This window comes from Carcharodon carcharias, chromosome 28, assembly GCF_017639515.1.
Source record: "Carcharodon carcharias isolate sCarCar2 chromosome 28, sCarCar2.pri, whole genome shotgun sequence".
Taxonomy (NCBI): Eukaryota; Metazoa; Chordata; class Chondrichthyes; order Lamniformes; family Lamnidae; genus Carcharodon; species Carcharodon carcharias.
Window position 1 is genome coordinate 23,911,045 of NC_054494.1, and position 10,184 is coordinate 23,921,228.

The 10,184-nt window shown below is 39.2% G+C and overlaps 1 protein-coding gene across 8 annotated transcripts in view; it reads left to right on the forward strand.

The window, feature by feature from the left end:
- The window catches only part of lrmda (leucine rich melanocyte differentiation associated), a 1,073,511-nt gene extending 1,063,603 nt beyond the window's left edge, over positions 1-9,908 (forward strand). For all 8 annotated transcript variants that reach the window (XM_041176536.1, XM_041176539.1, XM_041176541.1 and 5 more), the window contains one exon: positions 8,281-9,908. In XM_041176536.1, the coding sequence (XP_041032470.1) occupies positions 8,281-8,360 (80 nt within the window). In that variant the 3' untranslated portion in view covers positions 8,361-9,908. The remainder of the gene's footprint in view (positions 1-8,280) is intronic.
- Positions 9,909-10,184: the final 276 nt, after the last annotated feature.

Sequence of the window (10,184 nt, forward strand, 5' to 3'; positions counted from 1 at the left end):
TCAGCTCATCATTCTGTTCCCACAGACTTTGAGCTGCTTCTCAATTTTCCAGCAACAGATTATATGAAGAAGCGGCCTGAGATTTTCAGTTATAGATGCATTGCTGCCCCTCGTGCGTATTCTGATAAAGCTGCACCTCACCATCATGAATAAGTTATACTGAAAGCTTGGGATACAAACTTTTCACAGAGCATGCACACGAGCCTATGATTCACAGCGTACCCTTGAACTGATTCTGTGCCTTTTTCTTTATGCTGTGTTAGACATGTGGAAAAGAAAACTCGAATGTCAACTTTTCCAGATCAGATTGCAGTCGATTAAACCTCCTCAGTGAATATTAAGGGATGGAAATAGAAACTGACAGTCTTTACATTTGTAATAGGCATCATCTGTACCTAATTTTGGTTTGTTAAGTTGTAAGTTATCAAAGTTAACAAAAATAAATACAATAAAAGCATAAAGGTTTCATATTAAGAAAATGCATTTATAGCACATTTCTCTTAGTGTCATTTTCAATTTATCCACTCAAGACATGTAACTAAACAAGTTGGCGCTGGCAGTGCATATATCTTTGGTCTCTATCAATTATTGGTTATGACATTTGGTAAAGCAACAGTTTATAAAGACAGTATCCCTTTTGTTGGAGTCGACAGTATTTTTAAAAAAAACTCTAACCTACAAAAGCCTGTTCATATTATTTCAGATTTTTTAAATTGTCGTTCTGAATCATGAGATTTGTTACAAAATTCAAAAGCTAATGGATTAAACCTGCAGACCAACGTGTTACTGAAATCCTCCCTCTTGTGAAAAAGGCTGTCATAACTCACTCACAATTGAGACCACAGGTCAACCTATACATGTAACACAATCTTGGATCTCAATCTGTTTTGAGTTTAATCTTAGCAAGGGAGTTACTGTTGGTCAAGGCACCTCTGGGAAAAGAAGGGGAAAGTGGACCAGGATTCCCCCTTCTCACTGGTATCAAAGCTCTCTGATGAAAGTGCCTGTGGGTTGATGTCAACTAGTGATGCCCTACACATTTGAATACTCTGCTGGCATTTACCATCAATGCATGTGATAATGAATAATAATCACTTGGGCAAGGTGCCAAAGGATGGTTGCAGCCCATGGAATTGTAACCAAAACATGAGTCTGGGTGTTCAGGAGAGAAAGAGTGAGCATTGGCAGAAAGGAAAGGATAAAATGATTCTAAAGTGAACTGCTGTCAATATATTAGGTGTAGAATTAGTATCCTGTAATTACATATTAATAATTACCGGCCAAGCATCCATTATCCGAAATCCTCTGGGCCGATCAGATTTGGATTTCAGATAATTTCTGTTTTCGGATCTGGCATATAGGACTAGGCCTACTTACATTATAATAGCCTAAGCCTAGGTTAGCTGTAGCCTAAAGTAACTGAAATGGCTAGAAATAAGATGTATCACTGAATAATAAATACAGGGTACCTTTAACAAGTTCCTATCCTTGGCACCGTTTGTGATTCTGCTTGTAGGAGAGGGTTCAGAGTGTTTATGTGCAGACAACAACTAAACTTTCCTGCTGAGGGCCAGGCACGGTCAACGAGACTTGTGTCAGCTCTGGTCTTGTCGGCTCAGGCCAGGGGCTTCCCACGCATAAGGTCGGGCACGGTCGGCGAGATCTGTGTTGGCTCAGGCCAGGGACTTCCCGCACTAAAGGTCGGGTGCAGTCGGCGAGGTTCATGTTGGCTCGGGTTGTGACGGCTTGGCTCAGGGACTTCCCACGCTCAAAGTCGAAAAAAGTGAGGTTTTCAGATTTATGGATAAAGGATACTCGACCTGTATTTCTTAACACGTTTACAAAGCATTTTAGGTTTTTGTTTAATTTTGTCTTGCAAACCTACTGTTACCCCTAATAAAATGTCACCTCTGTTTTATTGTATGCTTTCACTGCACATTGTTTGTCTGCGGCTTCGGATGGATTGTTCTTGTTGACTTAGTTCCGCTCATACTTTGAGCTACTATCTTTTCCTAGGACACAGATTGAGTATTGATGAGCTAGGCTTGTATGGAGTGTAGCTCTGAGAAGAGATCACAGACTATCCACTGTTTTTCCGAGGCTTAAGTTGACTCTATACATTACATGTTCCAATTTAGATATATCCAGTAGGTTTTTAGCCACGTATTTGTTGTGCCACAATGAGGATATGCATCATCTTATGACTAACAGAGGGCTATACCAATCTGCATTCTGCAGAGTGCTCTTTCAGTGGCTAGGCCTGGAATGTATTGACAATCATCCAGGATTTTCCTAGAGTCCCCTGGAAACAGAGATTAATTTTCAGGCCACTGCTTACTGGGAAGTCTGGAGAAAAGCGTAAAAAGGTTTTTAAGAAGTGAATATTTTTCATTTTCTTTGAACATTTAAGAGCTTGAAAAAATATTGCGGTGGGGATAAAAAGACTGTTTGACTAGCAGGCATCATCAATTAAGAGTCTGTTTGCTTTCCAATTGCCTTAGGAAAGCAGGGCACATGAAGATTAATCTGTTGGGAGACCAATGGTAGGAACTTGTGTGTGGGCAAAGTGGTTGGAGATGGGAGGTCACGTGATGAAGTCTTCAGGGATGCACTGAACCTGTGCTGGCAACCCTAATAGAGAGAGAAGTTGTTTCAGTCATTTTGGACTACCATCCACAATAGTTGGATACTAGAGAATGACCAGAACATGTGATACAGTACATTGTCCATATGCATAACTAACCATTTAACCAAGTTTTTTTTCCCTAAGATTACTTCACTATTAAATTGGATTCTGAAAATTGAATATGGGGAAACCTGGGAGTAAATTAACATCTTTGGCCTAATGATCTTTTAAATTCTCATGAATTATAATCAATCATGCTTGTAAAAGAACTCCCATCACAAACTCTCAAACTACCAATGCAACTATGATTCATTACAGCGATTAAAACGTCTGCCAATACCTTACCTTTTCATCCAAAATGCATTTTTGCATCCCTAATTTGAAAAGGATTTTATACAAAATGCAGCCATATGTACAATATCCAAAATGTGTAAACCTGCCAAAGAGAGACATGGTGAGGAAAATACAAGTAAATGGATGGGCATGTTACCATAATTTGAATTGAAAATGACAGGGTTCAGTTGTAGCAGCACAATAATCCAGAAAATGACTTTTACGTTTTGAAAATGCACAACTGAAAGGTGAAATGATGCCAGTAAACATTTGGAAAACACTTTTTGGACCACAATACCTTCAAAGGAAGGATCCAGATACTAGAAATGTTGCCTTTAATGCATAGAAAGTAGCTCTTTTATATATATATGTATATATATATATGTGTATTTGCTAACACTGGCAGTTCTTAGCAGTTAACCTATATTGTTTTTTTCTAGCTTACAGGAGCCATTTTCTGATACAGCTTGTTGCCATATGTCATGAGCACTTTAAACCAGAAATTTTGACTGACGCAGTCTTTTTTAAAGTTTCTTTGGAAATTTAATCAAATCTAGCTTATGTGAAAGACTCATTGTGGAAAAGCACCATGTATTTTGATAATGAGCCAATAGACTCAGAAGGTCCCACACTGCAAGGGCAATGGTGGGACATTTCAAGAGAGGAAAATCAGCAGAGGTTCCCACCCCTGATCGCTATCTTGAAATTTTGCATGTGCGGAGATCGAGTTACGTTTAATTTATATGGTGTCCACATTCAAATAGCCTGTTGGTTGGACTGAAGAGGGGCCTCTTGGAAAGTGCTAGCGGTCTGCTGCACCATGAACTATAATCCAGTATGAGTAGACTACCTTCAGGAGGGAAGGGACAAGATCTGGGGGAAGAGAGAAAGGAACAGTTTTACTTTTTAAATAAAGAAGGAAGCTTCTTTTTCTTGATGACTATCTTGCAAGTGATTCAAAGAAAGGAGCAAAAGCATAAAATGCTGATAACTTCCACGCACCCTGATGTCATTATCTCATGTTAAAGGGACTGCAGTAATTAACCACTATTCCTAGTCAATTGGAAAGCACTCACTTTGAAAAGACTTTTTAAAACACCCTGAAGATGAAACAGAATTAGCACAACACAAAATATTGGAATGTATTAATTATTTTAATATTTTACCAGTTTTTTGGGCCATTATACTTTTATTCTGTGTACTTTTCAAGTCATAGAGCCTTTTATGGCACTGAGGGAGGCCTTTCAGCCCATCGAGTCCTTGGAGTAATCCAGTCAGTCCCACTCCTTTGACCCTCTGCTGGTTCATTTCTTTCAAGTGCCCATCCAATTTCCTCTTGAAATCGTTGATTGTTTTCATTTCCACCACCCTCGTGGGCAGCGAGTTCCAAGTCATTACCACACGCTGTGTAAAGAAGTTCTTTCTCATGGCCCTCCTGCATCTCTTGCCCTTTTGAACAATTTCTTGGTACTTTGTATAGTTAAAGTTTAACTGTTCAATTGCAACACTTCCTTTCATAAAGCAAATTGTTCCTTTATTTGTATGATATCTGAGCTTCCTATTTTAAATGAGTATCTTTTTATTGCCCCTTTGAAATCTAGTTTTAACAGGTACACATGAAAGCTGTAAAATATGATTTGCTATCAAATCACAGCTGCAACACCTAGTGTGGCTTCTCTGCAAAGCCAATCCTTTAAAAAAATTAAACAGTTTCAGACCCCGGGAGTTCAGAAATTTCAGCTGACTTTTACTGTCACTAGCTCGAGCACCTTTATCCCCAGGCGAACAGCAGCAGCTGGAATTTATTTCCTGCTGCCAGACAGTCCGACTGTTTTATGATACATCCAGAAATTCACTTTCTTTAATATTCGGACCTTTTATTCGAGGTGACAGCTGCTCACACGTTGCTGTACAGAGCACCTCAAGTAGCGAGAGTTTTCAGATAAAATGAGTGTCCCGTTGTTACAAGCTCACAATGTAGAATGACTGAGGTTATCCCTAGGCCTCTGAGCCCCAACCTCCCTGACAGAACAACCGCTGGTAACATAAAACTTGACTACAGTTTGTAATGATGTCTGGGGAAAACTAGGCGGAGGAGCAGCAGAGAGTACTGCAAGTGATAGGAGATGATGTCAGATTCAGTTAGGAGTGCAGACAGTGTTCGAATATGGTTGGCACTAATATGGTACCAGTATCTTTCTCCTCATCTCTGTTTTCTGTCACTGCTCACAATTCTGGGCCTGTCTCCACAACTGACAATGTCTTTTCAGATCACGTTATTGCCAGCTCAGAGTGCACTCAGCAGATCATCACTCAGCTCTTTTGTTTGAAGCCTGGTCTTTTGTCATTAATGCACTTGATATCTATTTAAAACTGACGGAGAATATGGGATCTGTTTTCCTGTCTCGAGATCATTGACAATATTAATACCACATGTCCTTGCTTCATATTCTAAGCGCTGACACCTAGCTGCAGTCTCTTGCATTCATCAAGTGGCTCTTTCACCAGGATGTCTGTTAACAGTCCTGTTTCTAATCCATCAGTAACACCAGCAGATTGCAATCACCAACTGTTAACATAGCCTACAAAAACATGTTCTTAACAAGTCACTTCATTTATTTTATTTTGGTGATGGGGTGAGAGGGTTGGCGGGCTGGAGAGGAGTTTGATAAATCTAGCGTGTAAAGGGCAGAAGCCAAAATTGTTTCTGGAAAGAACTGATCCGGATAGCCTGAAGGTATCGAGTGTTAAACATTGGCCAGATATCCCTGCAATTGTGAGTTTGTATCCCATTGAAACCATGCAGCTTCTGTCAGCATCAAAAGCTTTGAGCTTATCAATAGAATTGTTCCACCTGAAGCTGCCTGCCTGGTTGACCTGGGTCAAAATACAAATGGCAAGAGCTCACTCTTCTGTTTACCGGCATTCTCTGAGTTTGGCCAGTGACTTTGTTGAACACTATGGCTGCTATCAGTACAGTACATCTTGATGCAATTTTCTGCCAATGGTTTTGCATGCTGTGGAAGGATTGAGCAAGAGTAGGGTCAAATCTGCATGCAAATTGTTAAAGAAATTGCAAGGTAATGTTACATATGTAATGTAAAGAATCGTTCAACATTTACAAATTGGGGGCTGAACAAAGGTAATTGGCAGTTTAATGAACCAATCAAAAGGCAGTACATTGGACAAAATTATTCAGTAGTTTAGTGTGTAACATTTGGGTGTCATGTCAAGTGGGAAATGAAATCTCTTTTTTGCACAGTTGATACATCATCCTTACACATTGGTGCTGTTCCCTCCTGAGACCAACATGATAATGCCACACATCTTGTGAATCGTTATTTTCCCACATGTTCTCTTTTCAAGGATGCCATTTCCCTCCCTGACACTGTTTAATCATAACTTCCCTCCATGAGCCTGTCAATCCCTTCTGGAGATCATCGTGAGTGATGTTCTTCTCCTGAGATCAGCTCTTCCCAGCATCGAGAGGCAAAAAAATGATAGACTAATCCCATCCACTGCTAAAAAATTAATGGATCAATAATAAAAAAGTGTGCCGAAACTTAAATTACATGAAACATGTCAATACATCACTATAAAGATAAGGCTTTTACTAAAATAGCTGCCTCCCTCATTTGAGCTCTAAGACACTGTGTAGCCATGTTAAGGACCATTTGATGAGAGTTTTTTGCTTTTATATTTGATGAGAGTTGTTTGTTCTTCTGCCTTTCTTGGTGAATTATCCTGCCACTTTCTAGTCTGAATGCAAAAAGAATGAAAGCAACATATATTCAAATATGAAACAAGGGCATACAACGGCACTTGGTTTGCAGTGAAAATAACCATGAGCGATGCCTGATGTATGCCTGGTGAGCTATAACAGCTGACTCACTGCAGTTCTTTACTTGTCCATTAGTCAACCGGCCCCATTGCGCACTGAGTTTAGACTGCACAATGAGCTACTTGTACAAGTTCAATTAAGTTACGCTTTTTAGGATGGAGACAATGTGATGGTTTTATCTTATGATGGAGAATGGCTGTATGCTGTTTAATAGAATTGCTGCACTGTAATACCCTGACATAGTAAATTAAAGTAAAGATTTTGTGCAAGTCGTGAATTTTTAGAAAATAAGTCAAGAAGAATTAGTATAAAGGCTCATTTATTTGGTCTCGGCTGATGTGCTATGCTTGGCCTTGCAGCTCCTGGGTAGTGAAAGGGAAGATCAGAGTTCTTTCTGTAGGTCACTGGAGTGTACATGTGTGGTTGCTTGGTGAGGTCTGAATAGGCCTTGCCTGTGATGCCTTCACAGCCAAATAGCCTATTAACACTTACTGTGGAGGCTCAGCTGTGAATAATGGTCACTTGGGTGAGGTGCCAAAGCAGACTAGTCATCTCAGCAAGGAATCAACACATTCAGGGATGAGGAGCAGAGAAAACCTTGTTTTAAAACTGAGCATTTTAATTTAATGCATGTGAGTTTACTTTGTGCTCAGTGCTGGAATGAAGAATGATGGTACTTAAGTTTTATTTCTGCCTGAATAAATGACACCCACCCCTGCTTGTGCCCTCTCCCTCCACACTCAGGTAAAATTCCAAATTGCATCTAGCCTGCCCCAAATCAGCCGATAGGCTTGGAAATTGAAAGTGGATTTTTCACCTCCCACCCACCACCACCCCCACCAATCCCCAATCATCAGTTTACTTCTGTGCAATGCCAGCATTCTAGCTTCCCTGACTGCTGAATTTTTGTTACATTTATAGGCATTTGTACTTTGTGGACTTGCATCCTCAAAGGTAGATTGAGGCTGCTCAATTGCTTTACACTTTCTACATTAAATAGGCATCAGAAAAATGCCTTTCATCTCTTCAGTGTGGACTAAACTCAAACTCTGAGCTGAAAGAGAATGTTCTAACCCACTGTATCGCCCTGTTGCATGACCATCAGATTTTATCTACAGGCTCTGTTCCTTGAGATAACCTTATCTAAAGGCGTTGTCTTTCCACAGCCCACTGTGACAGGCCAGCTAATTGAAGTGCTCAGTGTGTCAGAGGGAACAACTTTATTCCCAGTTTAGCCATAGAGTGATATAATCTGCTTTGGGATGGAGTTTTCCACCTTCAGAGCAGGAAGGTACTTTACCTGCCTCGGTGATTATCTTTATTCCTGTTTCCTGAGTCATAGAAAAGCACTGAGTTTAGGTTTGCTTAGAGATATGTACAGCGAAATGGGCATCCTAGAAAATAAAAATGTGAACATTTGTTTTCTTTAAATAAAACTAAAATGCAATATATTTACTGTAGTTTTTTTGTGTGTTTGTAGGTGTTTTTGCAAAATGTCGCTATGTCTATCATGGAAGGCACTCAGAGGGGAACAGATTCATCCGTGATGATCAGCTTTAAGAACATTTCTGTTAGGCTACCTGCTTTCACCTTTCTATATATATTATACTAGAGCTGAATATTTATCAAAATGCAAAGAAACAGAGAATACAACGTCAGCCTGCTAGTGTCTTCTGCTGACTTTGCCATGCCTGTCAAGATCAACCTTTCAGCCTAGTCTGAGCAGGCACATAGAGATTGACATGATTGCCTTTAAGCAGGTCCCTTCTATCGCCATGACAGACAGCTGCACCGAGGCTGTATGCCTGACAGGATGAGCCTCATGATGGATTGCCTGGTACAACTGCTGCTCATGGGAGGGCAGAGGTCACACCTGAGGTTGAACTGAGCATGCTTACTGCATCACTCCAAGTTCCAGAAAGTCACATTAAGCCCTTACTGCACTCATTACAATGACTTGTTGTTGAGTAATGGGAAAATTCTGTTCCATTTTATATATGGCCATGGACAAGATGAAATGAATAGTCATATTAAACCGTAAATCCCATTGACTGACCAACATTATTTCAGGGACTTTATCTTGATTTATCTTTTGCCTTATGGGTCTTATTTTGAGGTTGGGAAGATTAAATATCAGCTCCATTAGATGAGATTCTCTTTTTAACTTTGATCAGTGACGGTTCACTAACAAAATTGACAACTCTAGCAGGCTGAATAGATTGTACTTGTATCTCTGTGTGGCTTTGACTTTTGATGTATTGAAAACCCAGTCTACCTTTACTGCAACTTTTTTCTTAAGCAGCAGATCATTTCTGAACTGTGTTTTTTTTTAATGTCACACTTGCTGTCTCTTACCGAATTTAAGTGGGATTTGCAATTTATCAGTGCTGTAAAAGATAGAGAAAAAAAATCTTTCGGGCTCATCTGTGTTTAAAACCAATTCAATCGGGGTCAGTCTTTTTTGTAAGAGACTTTTCAGTTATTTTTAGTGCAAGCAATGCAGCAGCAAGATAATCTGACAACATTAAATTCATTTTTTTCCACACAGTATGGTGTTGTATGTGGCTACTCTTTTGGTCATGTGTTTTTCTATTTCTACACTGTACAGTATTTGGTTTTTCTACAATGGACATGTTGCTGTTTTATATTTAACACTGTCTAAACATTTAGTTATACTTGTTTTTCTACATAGTACAGCATTGTGGTTTTGTCAAATTTGATGCAGTAACTAAATGTTTGGATGCACGTTTTCTGTACATAACTTCTCTGTGCTGTCTTATTTAATACAGATGATGTTCTAAGAATCTCAAGTTTACAGTTTTTCACTGGATCCATTGAAAACATTGAGTAGTGAGGAGTAAAATTTACTGTAAAGCAGATAGCCTGTCTAAACAATATGAAATTCTTACAAGTATTATTTACATATGCTAAAAATGTTATGTTACATTGTTTGGGCTTGAAAGCTAACAATGTGGAATTCTTCACTTTATTAATCTGTGCCTTATACACACTGCAGTAATTTATGTTCCCAATTTTGCAAAACATACTAATGGCAGTTTAGCTCTGATGATTGTTTCACTTCTTAATAAAATAAAAGCATTCACTAAATTGTTGGATTCTTCTTGGTCTGGTGAAGGCAGTTTTCTAGCTCAACTTTGACTTCAGGATAGTGTCCAAACTTAACTGTAAGCACGGGATTGTAAGCATGTGGACAGTGCTTGAAGTAGGGTGTAGCCATTTCCTGCACTAACTCTTGGTTACTGTTCCAAAAGAAAAACAAATCTCAATCCATTTTAAAGATGCAAAAATGAATAAATAATTAATGGTGACTCATAGTTTCTCCCACAGAATTTTTGACAACTGTAAGAAGTTCACTTTTAAGTC